The sequence below is a fragment of the Macaca mulatta genome, chromosome 6 (assembly GCF_049350105.2).
Source record: "Macaca mulatta isolate MMU2019108-1 chromosome 6, T2T-MMU8v2.0, whole genome shotgun sequence".
NCBI lineage: Eukaryota > Metazoa > Chordata > Mammalia > Primates > Cercopithecidae > Macaca > Macaca mulatta.
In genome coordinates, this window is record NC_133411.1 from 38,358,597 (window position 1) to 38,376,805 (window position 18,209).

At 42.5% G+C, this 18,209-nt stretch overlaps 1 protein-coding gene across 5 annotated transcripts in view; it reads right to left on the bottom strand.

Annotated features, from left to right (window-relative positions):
- CPLANE1 (ciliogenesis and planar polarity effector complex subunit 1) overlaps nt 1-11,660 on the bottom strand; it is a 162,996-nt gene extending 151,336 nt beyond the window's left edge. For all 5 annotated transcript variants that reach the window (XR_003730286.2, XM_015139879.3, XM_015139883.3 and 2 more), the window contains exons 1-8: nt 11,489-11,660; nt 9,179-9,306; nt 6,989-7,124; nt 6,758-6,877; nt 5,924-6,153; nt 4,731-4,837; nt 2,640-2,796; nt 1,796-1,899 (exon numbers count right to left, since the gene is read on the bottom strand). Coding sequence is in view for 4 of the 5 variants with exons in the window: in XM_015139879.3 (XP_014995365.2) it covers nt 1,796-1,899; nt 2,640-2,796; nt 4,731-4,837; nt 5,924-6,153; nt 6,758-6,877; nt 6,989-7,124; nt 9,179-9,259 (935 nt within the window). In the remaining variant the exon portion in view is untranslated. The remainder of the gene's footprint in view (nt 1-1,795; nt 1,900-2,639; nt 2,797-4,730; nt 4,838-5,923; nt 6,154-6,757; nt 6,878-6,988; nt 7,125-9,178; nt 9,307-11,488) is intronic.
- Between the last annotated feature and the right edge of the window lie 6,549 nt (nt 11,661-18,209).

The window sequence follows — 18,209 nt, forward strand, 5'->3', positions numbered from 1 at the left end:
CTATTAACACTGAAAGTCCAGACTTCACCACTACACAACATGTGTATGTAAGAAATATGCACCTGAGGCCTGGCGCGGTGGCTCACGCCTGTAATCCCAGCACTTTCAGAGGCCAAGGCAGGTGGATCACGAGGTCAGGAGATCAAGACCACCCTGGCTAAAACGGTGAGACCCTGTCTCTACTAAAAAAATACAAAAAAATTATCTAGGCATGGTGGCGGGAGCCTTTAGTCCCAGCTACTGGGGAGGCTGAGGCAGGAGAATGGCATGAACCCAGGAGGCAGAGCTTGCAATGAGCCAAGATCGCGCCACTGCACTCCAGCCTGGGTGACAGAGCGAGACTCCGTCTCAAAAAGAAAAAAAGAGGAGGGGGGAGGGATTGCATTGGGAGTTATACCTGATGTAAATGACGAGTTGATGGGTGCTGACGAGTTGATGGGTGCAGCACACCAATATGGCACAAGTATACATATGTAACAAACCTGCACGTTATGCACATGTACCCTAGAACTTAAAGTATAATCATAATAATTAATAAATTAATTAATTAAAAAAAAAGAAAAGAAAAGAAATATGCACCTGTACCCATTAAATATATTTTTTTTAATTGTTTTAATTTTTAAAGACTATAAACCCCCCAGGCTCCCTGACTAAATAATGGTCTTTCCAAACAAGCCTTTTTCATTTCAGCCTCTCCAATTCATCCCAACATTTCTCTACTTACTCATGATTAAATTTCTCCCAGGAAGACACAAAAATAAATGAAAGAGAAAAGAAAGTATGTTATCTACTACCCCACCAGACCCTTCCTTAAAGTATTTAAGGCATTCCTTATATAAAGCAACTTTTAGGCTGGGCATGATGGCTCAGGCCTGTAATCCCAGCACTTTAGGAGGCCAAGGTGGGAGGATCACTTAAGGCCAGGAGCTAAAGACCAGCGTGGTCAACATAGCAAGACCCTGTCTCTACAAAAAACTTTAAAAAGTTAGCCACATACAGTGACACACACCTGTAGTCCCAGCTACTCAGAAGGCTGAGGAAGAAAGGACTGCTTGAGCCCAGGAGTTCAATGCTGCAGCGAGCTATGATCACACCACTACACTCCAGCTTGGGCAACAAGTAAGACCACTTTTTTTTTTTTTTTTTGAGACAGTCTCCCTCTGTCGTTCAAGCCATTCTCGTGCCTCAGCCTCCCAAGTAGCTGGGACTACAGGTGCATGCCACCACACCTGGCTAATTTTTTTAAATATTTTTTTTAGTAGAGATGGGGTTTCACCATTTTGGCCAGGCTGGTCTTGAACTCCTGACCTCAGGTGATCCACCCACCTCGGCCTCCCAGAGTGTTGTGATTACAGGTGTGAGCCACCACACCCAGCCTCGGCCTCCCAAAGTGCTGTGATTACAGGCGTGAGCCACTGTGCCCAGTCTTTTTTTTTTTTTCCTTTGAGACAGGATCTTGCTCTGTTGCTCAGACTCAGACCGGAGTGCAGTGGTGAGATCATAGTTCACTGCAGCCTCTATTACCCAGGCTCAGGTGATACTCCCTATCTCAGCCTCCCAAGTAGCTGGGACTACAGGTGTCCACTACCATGCTCAGCTAATTTCTTTCTATTTTTCAGTAGAGGCAAGGTCTCATTATGTTGCCCAAGCTGGTCTCAAACCCCCGAGCTCAAGTGATCCTCCCACCTTGGTTTCCCAAAGTGCTAGAATTAAAGGAGTGAGCTATCACACCTGACAGAGACCCATCTCTTTTAAAAGAAAAAAAGAAAAAAAAGACAGACAAAAGAGTTCTTACCTAATAAGTGCAGCTGGAACCACGCGACTCTTGTTACTACATCCTTTAAGGCTACCACAGAGAGTAACAAAATTCAGTGTGTTTATAAATAATACCTGAGTTGCCTAGAAAGGAAAAAAAGACAAGAAAACTATTAAAATTATTTTACTGTAACCATTACTTATAATTCTGGCGACATAGAGATCTATTACTATATTAATAAACTATCTAGGGAGAATTTCTCAACTGGCAAGGCAATATTGACCCCTGGTAGCCTTTGCTCTTTTATGTTCCACCTTAAGAACATTAGTTACCGCAGTGCTCTTCTTTCCTCTTTTTCCCTTATTCTTTTTTCATTTCTGAGAGCCAAGTTTTGAGAGTTATGGCATCTAATTTAAAGAACTTTACCAATCCACAATGTCAAGTTGGATTAAACACCACCAACTTAAAGAATATAAAGTAGGCTGGGCACAATGGCTCACACCTGTAATCCCAGCACTTTGGGAGGCTGAGGTGGGAGAATTGCTCGAGCTTAGGAATTCAAGACCAGCCTGGGCAATATGGCAAAACCTCATCTCTACCAAAAAAATACAAAAATTAGCCAGCCATGGTGGTATAAGCCTGTGGCCCCAGCTACTTGGAAGGCTAAGGTGAGAGGATCACTTCAGCCTGGGAGGTCAAGGCTGCAGCAAGCCATGATCGCACCACTGTACTCCAGCCTAGGCAACAGACGGAGACCCTGTCTCAAAAAAAAAAAAAAAAAAAAAAAAGGGAATATAAAGGAGTATTTAGAAAAAGAAAAATCTCAAAACTCGAATAAACTCCTTCTTTTGTAGATTACTTTCTAAGACAGATATTTACTGACCTTGGGGTCTTTCTGATTAAGAGTTACTGCCAGGGTAAGGCCATCTCTTGAAAAGGCAGAAAGTAGAGCTCCTCTTGACTTTACTGATTCACATTTAGGAATTAGACTGCAGAGATGACAGTCTTGTTGAGCCCAATGAACATGGTATGGCAATGATCTAAAAAAAAATGAAATAATTGAAAACAAAATGTATAGTAACTTTTAAATTTATATATAGTTCATTACAAAAATTAAAGGATTCATCCAAATTCCTACATGTGCACATGTACTTAGGGAATATTTTAGAGACTATGTTAATCCATTGTGTTGCTGTAAAGGAATGCCTGAGACTGAGTAATTTATAAAGAAAAGGGGTTGGCTGGGCACGGCAGCTCACGCCTGTAATCCCAGCACTTTGGGTGGCGGAGACAGGTGGATCACTTGAAGCCAGGAATCTGAGACCAGCCTGGCCAACATGGTGAAACCGTGTCTCTGCTAAAAACACAAAATTAGCTGGGCATGGTGGCGCGCACCTGTAATCCAAGCTATTCAGGAGGCTAAGGCAGGAGAACTGCTTGAACCTGGGAAGCGGAGGTTGCAGTGAGCCAAGATCGTGCCACTGCACTCCAACCTGGGCGACAGAATGAGACTCCATATCAAAAAAAAAAAGAAAGAAAGAAAGAAAAGGGGTTTACTTGGGCTCACGGTTCTCCAGACTGTGCAAACATGGCTTAGGCATCTCCTCGGATTCTTGTGAGGGCTTCAGGAAGCTTATAACCATGGCAGAAAGGAGAGGGAGCAGCATTTTCCCAAGAGAGGGAGTACGGGAGAGAAGGAGGAGATTCCAGGCTCTTTTAAACAACCAGATCTCCCGTGAACTCAGCGCAAGAACTCATTACTGTTAAGCAGAACACCAAGTCATTCATGAGGGATCTGCCCCCTTGACCCCAACATCTCCCACCAGGCCCCACCTCCAACATTGCAACATTAAGGATTATTTTCAACACGAGATTTGGAGGGGATGAACATCCAAACTATATCAGAGACCTTTCAGAAGTCTGTGCACAAAAGAACAGCTGCAGATTAGCTAAATAAATTGAATATCAGAGTTCCGTTAGTACAGCCATGTTTTTATATGCATCCCCAAATATATTATACCTGCTTCCACTAAAAGTTTGGATAAACATATTTCAACATAATACCAAACATTTTTACAGGAATTTAAAAAGTAGGTCAGGAGTTCGAGACCAGCCTGGCCAATATGGTGAAACCCCATCTCTAATAAAAATACAAAAAGTTAGCCGGGCATAGTGGTGGGCACCTTAGTCCCAGCTACTTGGGAGGCTGAGGCAGGAGAATCGCTTGAACCCGAGAGGCAGAGGTTACAGTGAGCCGAGATCACACCATTGTACTCCAGCCCGGGTGACAGAGCGAGACTCCATCTCAAAAAAAAAAAAAAAAAAAAAAAAAAAAGCATATTTTCTATTAGGCTTTTCAGAATAAAACTATTTTTAAATAAAATAACACTTAAGCATTTAAAGGTATAACAGCAAATCAAAATAGTTATGTCCCTTTTAAATTTCAATTGAATTCTTTTCCAAAATAGTTACTTTTATAGTCTTAGACAAGTAAAACCATAGCTTGTCTTATCTTTTACAAGTTCTCAAAGAAGAGAAACAAGACAAAAACAAGATAAACTTTCTGGATTAAACATTTAGAAATAAGAGGGGAAGAAATGATTTGCAAAGCCTCAGAAATCAAAACTCACAATAACATTTACAAATTTTATTACATGTATATGGATCAAAAGATAATAATTGTTTAAAAAGGGATAGAAAACATGGGGCCGGGTATGATGGCTCATGCCTGTAATGCCAGCACTTTGGGAGGCCAAGGCAAGATGATTGCTTGAGTCCAGGATTGCAAGACCTTGTCCGTTAAAAAAAAAAAAAAATGAGCCAGGCATTGTGGCATACACCTATAGTCACAGGTACTCAGGAGGCTGAGCTATGATTGTGCCACTGCCTCCCCAGTCTGGTTGACAGAGCAAGACCCTGCCTTCAAAAGAAAAAAAAAATCAGTAAGGAAATAAGAAAAAAACATTTACCTCACCTTATGGATGTAAATACATTCTCATGCCACCGAATTGCTAGAAATGTTAACTTCAGGCATTCCCCAGAATAAAAAGTAAAAGAACACAGGCAGCAGTCTCCAAATAACTGTAGACAAATTTAAGATACTTTAGTATAAAATTAATGTGAAAATAAATCAAGATACTAAACATATATATATATTCCTCATCATAAACTAGTAAAAAATATTGAGATCTTGCTTATATTTTTTATTCTTAACATTAAGCTAAAGACTAAGTAATTTTTTTCTGAGCCAGAGGCAGGTCTCAAATATGAGGTTGTAGTTTATGCTCTCAAGGAAATATTGACATTTATTGTGACTATAACTGAAACTATTCTTACATGTTTATTTTCTCTTTTTATACTTTTATACTATTTAAATTAGTGCACCACCCTGAGAATGGGGAGGGGGGACAATAAAACTTTAAAATGCAATTTCTAACAATAGTGGTTTGGATAATAAAATGCTCGTCCATACATACAAAGAATACCAAGCAGCTATTTTAAATGTGTTTTGGTTTTTCAAGTTCATGAATCTTTTATTTCCCAATTAAATGGCATATTTAGTATCAATTCTAGCTTGTTAAATTACCAAACAAGAATATATATATACACATATATATATATATATATATATATATTTTTTTTTTTTTTTTTTTTTTTTTTGAGACAGAGTTTCACTCTTGTTGCCCAGGCTGGAGTGTAATGGCATGATCTCGGCTCACCGCAACCTCCGCCTCCTGGGTTCAAGCGATTCTCCTGCCTCAGCCTCCCAAGTAGCTGGGATTACAGGCGTGTGCCACCACACCTGGCTAATTTTGTATTTTTAGTAGAGACGGGGTTTCTCCATGTTGGTCAGGCTGGTCTTGAACTCTCGACCTCAGGTGATCCACCCGCCTCCGCCTCCCAAAGTGCTGGGATTACAGGCGTGAGCCAACGCGCCTGGCATAACAAGCTATATCTTTAAATCAAGGATAGAGAAAAGGAGTTCTAAGTTAAAACTACTTTTAATAAACACTTTTTAAAAATGTGACCCAAGAAACATAAAAATATCTTTTCCATATAAGAATTGCACAATTACTATGAAAATTTATGGTGACTAAAGATATACAGTTATACTATTATGCATTCTGCTAATCTGCTTCACAGATAAGAGTCTGAGACTGATTTTACCTCATTTTTTATAAAAACAGCATTCACTACAGCTTCTTTATCTTCAATGGAAGGCAAGAGAACTGCTTCTTCAGGTATGACCTGGGACCACCGACCCACCAATGAAAGGCTCTTAGAAGATAAGATACTCTTTAATTCCAAATATTCCCAAAGAAATATGCATCCAGGTGTTATGAGCAGAATTCTTCTCCCATTTCCAGATACATACAAATAAGGTCTCAAAGAGCTTGCTAAAAAAAATAACAAAAAATGTAATTAAACCTCTGAGGTCTAAATTCCCCCCCAACAAAGTACATAATTTATGTATTCTTACAATAAAAAACGAAATAATGTTACCATTCAGGATGTCAAAACTAAGGCACTAGCAAAAAATTAAAAATACAACCCAGGCACAGCAGCTCATGCCTGTAATCCCAGCACTTTGGGAGGCTTAAGGAGACGGATCGCTTGAGCCCAAGAGGTCAAAGCTGCAGCTATGATCATGCCACTATACTTCAGCCTATGTGACAGAACAAGATCCTGTCTCTAAAAAAGAAAAAAGTACAAAAAATAGCAACATTTATCAAGTACTTATGTGATATTAGAAACCTATTATTATCACAGAAATATTAGGCATGCCAGAATTTTCTTCTTCAAGTTGAATCTCAGTATCACAGATAAACATGACCAAAAATACATACATATATATACACATACATGGAAATATATATTCCTACAGATATACATATGCACATATACAGAAACACATTTTCAAGACAATAACAGAAAAATGTTTCATCATGTTCTCCTATTTTCCTAGTTAAATGAATTTAAACAAATAAAAAAATTTCCCACCGACTGTAGCTTTGATCATTTCCTTAGGCTCTTCAGTTATTAGTATAGTTTTCAAACAATCTTGATCTTTGTTCCAAAGGAAAAGCTCTCCTGTAGTTAGTACCCCAGCCAGCCAGGCATCTGTTTCCAAAAATGAAATGCAATACTTATAATCTAATATTTTCTTTAATATCACCCTAAGTTATTAAAAAATACAGTTTTAGTCATTTGAAAATATCAGTACTACTTAACCATTAATGGACGTTGTTAGGACAATAACATCCTTCAAGAAAGGCTGCAGACTAGGAATTTTCTTCTTTATCTTTCCTGATAGCAAATTAATTTCATTTATGAATTTATCATCCAAAAGAAAAACAGCTTCTTTTTCCTAAGAGAAGAAACATGTGAAGGACTCAAGAGGTGTCCGAAATTAATTCAACTTACTGCCTAAATAAATTATCCAGAAACCAAAGCAACATTTAAGAAAGATTATCCATTTGACCACAAATCATAAAATGAACATTCAGCTTAATACGCTATAGTAACCTGAACATTTTGAATTGTTTTAAGATACCACATTAGAATTAATAGGTAAGGTGACCTAATAGTTGTATTTCAATTTCTTTGAAGTTTAAAATTATAGGAGTGTCTTCTAATTCTGCTAGCCAAAACTGGTTTATCTATTTTTTAATCTTTTTTTGTTGTTGTTGCCCAGCCTGGAGTGCAGCAGATATTTACAGGCACTATCCCACTACTAATAAGCAGGAGAGTTTTGACCTTGTCCATTTCTGATCTGGACCAGTTCACCATTCTTAGGCAACCTGGTGGTTACCCCAGCCCCTTGATCCTGGGAGGTCATCATATTGATACGGAATTTAGCGCAGACACCTAATCGGTATGGCACGCTGCAGTCCAGAACTCCTGGGCTCAAGCGATCCTCTCGCCTTAGCCTCCTGAGTAGCTGGGACCACAGGTGCATACCACTGCACCTGACTCTCATCAATTTTAACAGCAGTATGGGCCGGGCGTGGTTGCTCACGCCTGTAATCCCAGCACTTTGGGAGGCTGAGGCGGGTGGATCATGAGGTCAGGAGATCAAGACCATCCTGGCTAACATGGTGAAACCCCATCTCCACTAAAAATACAAAAAATTAGCCGGGCGTGGTGGTGGGCACCTGTAGTCCCAGCTACTCAGGAGGCTGAGGCAGGAGAATGGTGTGAACCCGGGAGGCAGAGCTTGTAGTGAGCCAAGACTGCGCCACTGCACTCCAGCCTGGGTGACAGAGCAAGACTCTGCCTCAAAAAAAAAACAGTAGTATGAGCAAGTTTTTAAATTATTTACTTAGATTAAAATAGATATAGCTTCTGAAATTCATAAATCCATGACTCTGCTCATCTTTTAATATCTAGAAAAAGTAGGCTGTTTTGAATTAACTGTTTTCATATATTCTAAGGCAGTGATTTTCAAAGCATAACTGAGCCAGCAGCATCAGCAACACCTCAGAAGTGAGGAGTTCAAGACCAGCCTGAACAACATGGTGAAATCCCATCTCTACTAAAAATACAAAAATTAGCTGAGCGTGGTGGCACGCGTCTGTAATCCCGCTACTCGGGAGGCTGAGGCAGGACAATCACTTGAACCTGGGAGGCTGAAGTTGCAGTGAGGCGAGAAGGTGTCATTACACTCCAGCCTGGGCAGCAAAGCCAGACTCCATCTCAACAACAACAACAACAACAAAATACAAAATACAAAATATCCAACCCTACGGCAGACCTAATTAACTGAAAACTTTGGGAGTGGGGCCCAGCAATCTGTGTTTTAACCACCTCTCCAGATAATTCTGATACATTGTAAAGTTTAAGAATTCCTGTTCTAGGGGAGTTAGTGGTATAGTTTCTCAGAGGAAATGTAACACTTAATTTCAATGATCATTACAAATACAGTAGGGTTGCCTATTTTCCCTAAGTGGGGAATCTATGCCACATATTATGAATGGCATTCCTGGATTACTAACGTACTGTGGCCCATTTCTTCCATCCTAGTTCCAAGAACACTTCATAGCACAATCATGAAACCACAATAGGAGGAAACACTCCACTAACTTCTGGTAAAGGAAAGCTCAGGACATTAAATTTTCCATTTTGATATATGATGCCATCTCAAACTTAAACTTGACTTAAACATAATATGAATAAGAAAGTTTAAGTAAAAATCTTCTAAACAAACCACTTAACATTCTGGAAAAACTAACTTGCTCATTATTATAAAGACAAAACACACACAAAACCCTGTTCAGTGTGCAGGTAGGTGATCCTCCTGTAGATCCTCCTCCAGTAGATGATGTTTTATTTACTTAAGATCATAGAACACTCCTATATTACAGGCAAAACACACATGCAACATACATAAAACTGGTACTACTTGAATAAAGAAAAACCTACCTTTCCCAACCAGGAGACACGTGGCCATGGTTTTTTCTGCTTAATACTTGTTGATGTCAAAATTTCTAATCTTATCTCCATGTTTGTTAAGATATCAATGGCCAATTAAGTTAAACAGTCCCAAGATTCTGTAAACAATAATAGTAATAATCATAAATGATCCTTCACTGGTTTTTGTTTTTGTTTTTGTTTTTGTTTTTTTTGTTTTTTGGTTTGTTTGTTTGTTTGTTTTGAGAGAGTTTCGCTCTGTTGCCCCAGCTGGAGTGCAGTGGTGCGATCTCAGCTCACTGCAACCTCCACCTCCCGGGTTCAAGTGATGCTCCTGCATTAGCCTCCCAAGTAGCTGGGACTACAAGCGTGTGCCACCGCCCTTGGCTAATTTTTTTGTTCGTTTGTTTGTTTGTCTGAGACGGAGTTTCGCTCTGTCCTCCAGGCTAGAGTGCAGTGGCGCTATCTCGGCTCACTGCAAGCTCCGCCTCCAGGGTTCACGCCATTCTCCTTCCTCAGCTTCCCAAGTAGCTGGGACTACAGGCGCTCGCCATTACGCCCGACTAATTTTTTGTATTTTTAGTAGAGGGGGTTTCACCGTGTTAGCCAGGATGGTCTTGATTTCCTGACCTCGTGATTCACCCGTCTAGGCCTCCCAAAGTGCTGGGATTACAGGCGTGAGCCACCACGCCCAGCCACGCCTGGCTAATTTTTGTAATTTTTTTTTTTTTTTTTAAGTAGAGATGGGGTTTCACCATGTTGGCCAGGTTGGTTTCGAACTCCTGACCTCAAGTGATCCACCCACTCTAGCCTCCCAAAGTGCTGGGATAACAGGCATAATCTACTGCGTATGGACCACTGAAGATCTTAACTGAAAATTTTCATAAAGTTTTGATTTATACTTTATTTTATTTCTGAGTTGGAGTTTTGCTCTTATCTCCCAGGCTGGAGTGCTGTGGCGCAATCTCGGCTCACTGCAACGTCCGCCTCCCTGGTTCAAGCGATTCTCTTGCCTCAGCCTCCCGAGTAGCTGGGATTACAGGCATGCAGCACCACACCAGGCTAATTTTTTTGTATTTTTAGTAGAAACGGGGTTTCACCATGTTGGCCAGGCTGGTCTCGAACCCCTGACCATGGGTGATGCACCCGATTCAGCCTCCCAAAGTGCTGGGATTACAGGCGTGATCCACTGTGCTCAGGCAAAATAGATGGGGTTTTTTTGTTTGTTTGTTTTTTAATAAAATAGCTTTAAAAGAAAAACTACTCTGAGACAGCACACAAAGATCTATCAAGATGCTAGCTATCAGCCAGCACGAAGGCCGAGATGGGAAGATCGCTTGAGGACAGGAGAGTTCCGGGCTGCAGTGAGCTGTGATTGTGCCTGTGAGAGCCACTGCACTCCAGCGTGGGCAACATAGCGAAGACTTCGGCTCAAAAATAAATAAATACAATTACAAATAAAATAAATTCTTTCAAAAGGGTTAACCAAATGCAAGAGGAACACCGGCATTAGAAAAGCATCATTTGCAGCTCCTAATGAAATAATAAATCCAGTCAATAGTATCAGTGCTGCTAAAATTATTGAGTGAAAAAAGACTGGGAACTTTATGCACTGACATACCCCAAATCCATTAGTCAATCTTTTTTTTTTTTTTTTTCTGAGACGGAGTCTTGCTCTGTAGCCCAGGCTGGAGTGCAGTGGCACCATCTCGGCTCACTGCAAGCTCCACGTCCTGGGTTCACGCCATTCTCCTGCCTCAGCCTCCCAAGTAGATAGGACTACAGGCGCCCGCCACCATGCCCGGCTAATTTTTTGTATTTTTAGTAGAACGGGGTTTCACCGTGTTAGCCAGGATGGTCCTGACCTTGTGATCCGCCCGCCTCGGCCTCCCAAAGTGCTGGGATTACAGGCGTGAGCCAAAGCACCCAGCCTCATTAGTCAATCTTAAAATTGCTAACAGTGAGGAAAATTGACATTCTATTCCTCCGGATCCTGCTCAAGAGGCTGGGGGGCTCGGGTCCGGGGCCGAGGTGTGGCCCGAGCCTGGCACCACCCACGCCGGCCAGGCGACCCCGGCCCCTCGGGGCTCTCGCGCTCCGTCAGCAAGCGACGCCGGGAGGCTGGGGTAGGCCCAGAGCGAGGACGGGGCCCCGACTGGGTAGTGGGGATGTACCAGGGCCGGATGCGGCTGGAGACGGCCCGGGAGGGAGGTCGCGGACCTGCCCGACAGAAGGGTGGATGAGGGGATACCAAGGACGCCCGGGTCCGGGGAGCGTAAGAGGAGGCCAGGGTCCCGGGGTAAGGAATCCGCGGGCAGTTACCTCCGCCAGGGGCAGGGCCCGGCCGGTCCGACGCGGGAAGGCGCGGCAAGGCAGACTGAGCGGGGTGGAGACGCCAGGCCGACGGCGGCGGGCCCTACTGCCGTCCCCGACGCGGGCCTGCGTCCTGGCGACGGCGGAGGGCGGGCAGGAGGCGCGGGCGCTGCCACGGCGCCTGCTCGGAGCCGGCCGGGAACGCTGGCGGGCCTCCTCGGTCCTCCGCCCCTCCAGCCCTGCTCTCAGGCCCCCGCCCGGGCCCTCTAAGCTGGTAGCCGCGCCCGCCTCCGCGCTCCTCGCCCCTGCTCCCGCGCGCTCCCCTCCTCAGCGGCCGCCCGGCCCCCTCAGTTCACTTCTCTTACGCGTTCCTCGGACGCTCCTCGTTTGAGCGCACAGGCATTGGGCGGGGCTTCGCGGGGGAGTCGCTTAATAACCGACCAACACGGAACTCAAGGGCTGCCCCTTCCTAGCGGGGACCCTGCACAGACCCGAAAATAAGGAGGTTTTGCTCTGCCCTCCCCAGTTCACGTGGGCACCTTGGAACACTGAAGAAGGCATTTTCCGAACTCATTGTCCTAAGGACTTATTTTCCGCACTGTTTTCACCTCCTTCACCCCTGTTCTCGTGACTGACAGGATTTGGGGCCACAAGCGGGCAGCCCGAGAGCTCTGCTCACCTGGAAAAGCATTTTTGTGTAGCTTAAATGTGAAGGCCTCAGGCAGTGGTCTGCTGTCCTCCTCCACCTGCGCCCATCATCACTCTTTTCTGCGACTGGCCTGTTTTTGAAGGCAGGACCTTGTCAGCCTTGGCTAGGCCAAGTATGTTCTGCACGGAAAATGGTTCTGCCCTCTGCATTGGATAGCTAGCTCCTAGGTTGGTTTATTTTAGCAGATAAGAGTTACAGGGTAGGAGGACTTCTGGCTGCATCAGAACCACAATTACCCCTGTGTTTCTGGGTGGGATAAGTGACAGCTGACATTCTGGCAGCTCAGCCCCGCTTATCTCAGAGGTTATAGATCTGAGGTGGTTTAGATCCACCCCCAAATCACGAACATTTTACATAAGCCATGCTAGAGTTAGCATAAAAGTCTCACAGAAAAATTTGGAAACTGAGAAATCCTAACCTATTCCCACAAATCTGTGTTCCCATTTTTAGGTCTTAAGATATGAAAACAATGGGATAACTGAGGCTGATTTTGCTGTGTGGCCATTAGACCTAGAAGTATTGGTGTGATTCTGGAGTTGATTGCTCACAATCAACTTATTTATTTATTTTCCTTTTTTTCCCTCCACTTCCTCCTCCTCTATTTAAAAACGTATGGAAATGTATCCGGCAATGTTTGCTGTAAAAAATAATGTATGGAAATGACTACGATTTGCTAAAATAAAAATCATTGAGCAGTTATGTGTGTCAGACACTATGCTAGATATAAAGAGGGGAAGACAATGTTGTCCCTCTTCAAAAGAGAGTCACGCACACAAGTTACAGTGCAGTCATAAATACCATGATCACAGTATGCGCAGGTCCATTTTCTCTATCTGGGCAATGGGAAGGTTCAAAACTAAGCTAGGTTTTGAATGAGGAATAGTTTCATTTTGAAGCACATCCATTTTGCGATACCTCTCGACCTATCTAGTGAACAATTTAGATGCATGGTTCAGAAGCTCGATGGGAGGCTTGGGAACACAGAATGTGTAAAATAAGCATCAGTCTCCCCTTCACGCTGCTCTGCACTTTTTAAGGGCCATCTCTCTTTAGTATATATTGCTAAGAGATTTTATGGATGATACCAATTCTTTTTTTCTTTTTTTTTGAGACAGAGTCTCACATTGTTGCCCAGGGTGGAGTGCAGTTGCACAGTCTCTGCTCACTGCAACCTCTGCCTCCTGGGTTCAAGTGATTCTCCTGCCTCAGCCTCCCAAATAGCTGGGATTACAGGAGCCCACCACCACGCCTGGCTAATTTTTGTATTTTTAGTAGAGACGGGGTTTCACTGTGTTGGCCAGGCTGGTCTTGAACTCCTGACGTCGTGATTCACCCGCCTTGGTCTCCCAAAGTGCTGGGATTACAGGTGTGAGCCACTGTGGCCCGCCAGCATACCAATTATTATGAGAGAGTGTCAGGGGTAGAAGAGATCCAAGAGAATAGTTGACCAGGTAAAAAAACTAATAGAGGTCAAATAGAAATAAGCCTGAGAATTGCCCCGTCAGATTTAGTGTTTAGTAGGTATAGTTATAGTGCCACATATACAATAACTGCATTCCTTTTGAAAGCATATAGTAAAATCAAATCTGATTAGCCTAAGTAACAGAGGTGATTTATTGTAATGATTCTGGGGTATCTGACAGATTGTAGATATTCTCCCTAGAGTGCTCCTATCCAATATAAATTTCTGTAACGATGAAAATGTTCTATGTCTGCTCTAATATGGTAACCATTAGCCAAAAGTGCTATTGAGCATGTGAAATGTAGCTAGTGCAACTGAGACCCTGTAAACTAAGATTCCAGTCAAAGAGAAAGGAAAAAACAGTGAGCTTGCCTACAGTCTTTAAGACCTGGGCCCAGAAATAGTACACAGTATTTCTGCTTACATTCCACTGGAGATAACTTAGTCACATGATCACACCTAACTGCAAGGAAGCCTGGGAAATGTAGATTAGCAGTGTACCTGGAAAGACTGAGAAAATGGTTTTGGTGGACAACTAGCGGTGGTCAGAATACAAAAAGTAATAATACAGATTTCCTGCTTTCAAGAATATCACAGGTTTAGTGGGAGACAGATGAGTATTTTACTAGCAATGAATAAAGAACATGCTGTACAAACCCAAAGAAAACAGTACATATAGTCTGGATATTTGTTCCTACCTAAATCTCATGTTGAATTGTAATTCCCAGTGTTGGATGTGGGGCCTGGTGGGAGGTGATTGGATCATGAGGGTGGATTTCTTGTGAATGATTTGGCACAATTCCTTGGTGCTGTCCTCATGATAGTCAGTGAGTTCTTATGAGATCTGGTTGTTTAAAAGTGTGTGGCACCTCGGGAGGCTGAGGCGTGAGAATCGTTTGAATCTGGGAGGCAGAGGCTGCAATGAGCTGAGATCATGCCACTGCACTCCAGCCTGTGTGACAAAGCAAAACGCTCTAAAAAAAAAAAAAAGTGTGTCACCTCCCCCATGCCTGTGTTCCTGCTTTTGCCATGTGACTTACGCACTCCCACTTTGCCTTCTGCCATGAGTAAAAGCTTCCTGAGGCCCCCGCCAGAAGCAGATATTAGTGCTATGCTTCCTATACATCCTGTAGAACCATGAGACAAGTGAACTTATTTTCCTGTAAATTACCCAGTCTCGGGTATTTCTTTATAGCAATGCAAGAACAGCCTAATACAATGGTATTTCTCAAACCTTAATGTGCATGTGGATCACCTGGGAATCTTGTTAAAATATACATTCTGGGCCCGGCATGGTGGCTCATACCTGTAATCCCAGCACTTTGGGAGGCTGAGGTGTATGGATCACTTGAGGTCACGAGTTCGAGACCAGCCTTGACAACATGATGAAACCCCATTTCTACTAAAAATACAAAAATTAGCTGGGTGTGGTGGCGGGCACCTGTAATTCTAGCTGATTGGCTCATTGATGCAGAGGTTCAGCAGGTTTCATGCAAGTTTGATTGGGCAGGACCGTCGTTCAATTTTTCTTTAATTCTCTTCACTCTGCCCTTTGTCTTCAGGCTGGCTTCCTTTGTGGTAAGTGAGATGATGGAAAATTTACACATCTTACAAAGAAAGTGTAAGGTTTTTTTCCTATAATTGAGCATTCCTTATGAGCCTCTACCCCAATGTGTTAGAAGGGAAGTCTTTATGTTGACAAATAATGGTAGTTCCATTTTGCTGTTGGTGGTGGTGGTACTTAAGTCTCTTTCTTATAACAGTTCTATCTTGCAGATTTTCTTTCTCTCATTCTAATCAACCTACAAAGTGGATCAATAGTGATAATGGGCTGGGTGCAGTGGCTCACACCTGTAATCCCAGCACTTTGGTAGGCCGAGGTGGACAGATCACTTGAGGTCAGGAGTTTGAGACCAGCCTGGCCAATATGATGAAACCCCCATCTTTACTAAAAATACAAAAATTAGCCAGGCGTGATGGCACACACCTGTAATCCCATCTACTCGGGAGGCTGAGACAGGAGAATCGCTTGAACCCAGGAGGTGGAGGTTGCAGTGAGCCAAGATAGCACCACTACACTCCAGCCTGGGCAACAGAGCAAGACTCCATCTCAAAGAAAAAAAAAATTAGCCTGGCGTAATGGTGCATGCCTGTAGTTCCAACTACTTCGGAGGCTGAGGCAGGAGAATCGCTTGAACCCGGGAGGCAGAGGATGCAGCGAGCCAAGATTGCGCCATTAAACTCCAGCCTACGTGACAGAGCAAGACTCTATCTCCAAAAAAAAAAAAACAGTGATAGTGGTAGGAGGGATTATATGCCCTAATGCTAGAGGGGAAGAGAGTGCTTGTAATTAACCTTTCTTTAATTATAAATATTTAAGTATGTATTTACATAATTATAAATATATAATCTATATTCTTATTTGGTGTGTTCAGGTTACTATAACAAAATACCATTGTGAAAGTTGTCATAGTCTGACCGGGCGTGGTGGCTCACACCTGTAATCCCAGCACTTTGGGAGGCCGAGGTGGGTGGATCACTTGAGGTCAGGAGTTCAAGACAAGCCTGGCCAACATGGCGAAACCCCGTCTGTACTAAAAATACAAAAATTAGCCTGGCGTGGTGGCAGGTGCCTGTAATCCCAGATACTAAGGAGGGTGAGTCAGGATAATTGCTTGAACCCAGGGGACGGAGGTTGCAGTGAGCCAGGATCATGCCATGGCACTCCAGCCTGGGTGACAGAGCAAGAGTCCATCTGAAAAAAATAAAAAGTAAATAAAAAATAAAAGAGAAGGAAGGAAGGAAGGAAGGAAGGAAGGAAGGAAGGAAGGAAGGAAGGAAGGAAGGAAGGAAGGAAAGAAAGAAAGAAAAAGAAAGAAAGAAAGAATAAAAGAAAGAAAGAAAGAAAGAAAGAAAGAAAGAAAGAAAGAAAGAAAGAAAGAAAGAAAGAAAGAATAAAAGAAAGAAAGAAAGAAAAAAAGAAAGAAAGAAAGAAAAAAAGAAAGTTGTTTTAGTCAAAATAGAGTCACTAATGTTAAGAAAACCCTGACAAATAGAGCTGAGGAAGACCATGAAGAGAGGGTTCTCACATTTACATGCCTGATAACAAGAAAGACTCTGCAACTCACACAAAGGCCACCGCAATCATTAACAAAAAATGCTTCTGAAAGGACATCTGCCTAGCAACTGCCTGTGCAACTTCAGACTGGTGTTACCCTTGTTATTGATCTTCATAGCCAGGTATAATTATTTTAAAACAATTATGTAATTCTCATTTTTTTTCCTTCAGAAACCATTGTCTTCCTTTACCTTCCTGAATACACACATAGTTTTTACCATGGCATGCGTATTTCCATTGCAGTGCTGTATTTTCAAATAAACATCGTTTTCTTTTGGAAAGTCTCTCTCTGTTTGCTGTTTAGATTGACGTATGTGGTGTCAGAAGTGAGATCTGAAGAAAAGTTCACTATTGAAAGGAATCAGCTATGCTTGGAACCAGTTTGCAGTACTCACTTGAACTCTTTGAGCTCTCCACTTCCACAGTTTGCGTTTTCTGGCTTGGTGAGTCTTCTCTCAGGTTGAGCTTCCCTCCTTCAAGTAGAAGCTTTTTTACTTTATTTGGGATCTGGTGTGGATAAGGCAATCTTAATAAAAGATCGTGTGTACCTTCTGGGACTATAAAAGGCTTTTGTGTGTATGTCATTTCTGGTATAAAGACAAGCATCTTCCTAAATGGAGGACTCTTCGTTACTACAGAATTTTCATTCTGTCTGTGAGGCATGTCTTCTCTGGTTTGCATGCCTAGTTTAATATTTCATTTGATCTGCACGACTGAATTAAAATGTTGGCAAAAACTCTTATCTTGGTTTATTTGTATTTGTTTTGACTCCTTCCCCTTGCTTGTTTCTGAAAATCTTCCAAGAGCCAAAACAAACATTCTTGGTGGTGGGTGCAAGACAGCTAATTAAATACCACTAGAGTGGTTGCCATCAGCTAAAACAGTCGTCTAAACTCCCAATATTCCCTGAAAGGATTTATAGAGTATTCTTTGCTTTCAAGAAATTAATAAGAAATGGAATGATCTTTTCAAACATTAAGGCAAGCAAGGTTTTCTGGGACTCCCAGTCTGGTCTTGAGCCTCAAGAAATCCTCCCACCTCAGCCTCCCAAAGTGCTGGAATTACAGGCTTAAGTCACCATACCTGGCCCCATTTCTTAAGGTAATTTTGTTTGAAGCTTCTCGGATTTATATCTAAGAAGTTCAGCTTTTGCTGTATTTCACTGTATGAGATGTGCAGAGCATACATCATGGCCTCTGTTATTTCTCTCCTTGAAAAGGTATATCTTTTTACTTGGCTGGAGTGATAACTCCAACCTTCAACTGTTTCATCAGCTCCTATAACTTTTTTTCTCTGGTTCCAGCTCTGCTGTTATGGCCTGATGCTGATATGTTTGTCTTGAAGGTGTACAAAGGCAATATTTTCCTACAGTATAACTTGATTCTCTAGTCTTGGCTTTTCTTGATGTGTCTGAATTGTTCCATGTAACCAGGAAACTCCC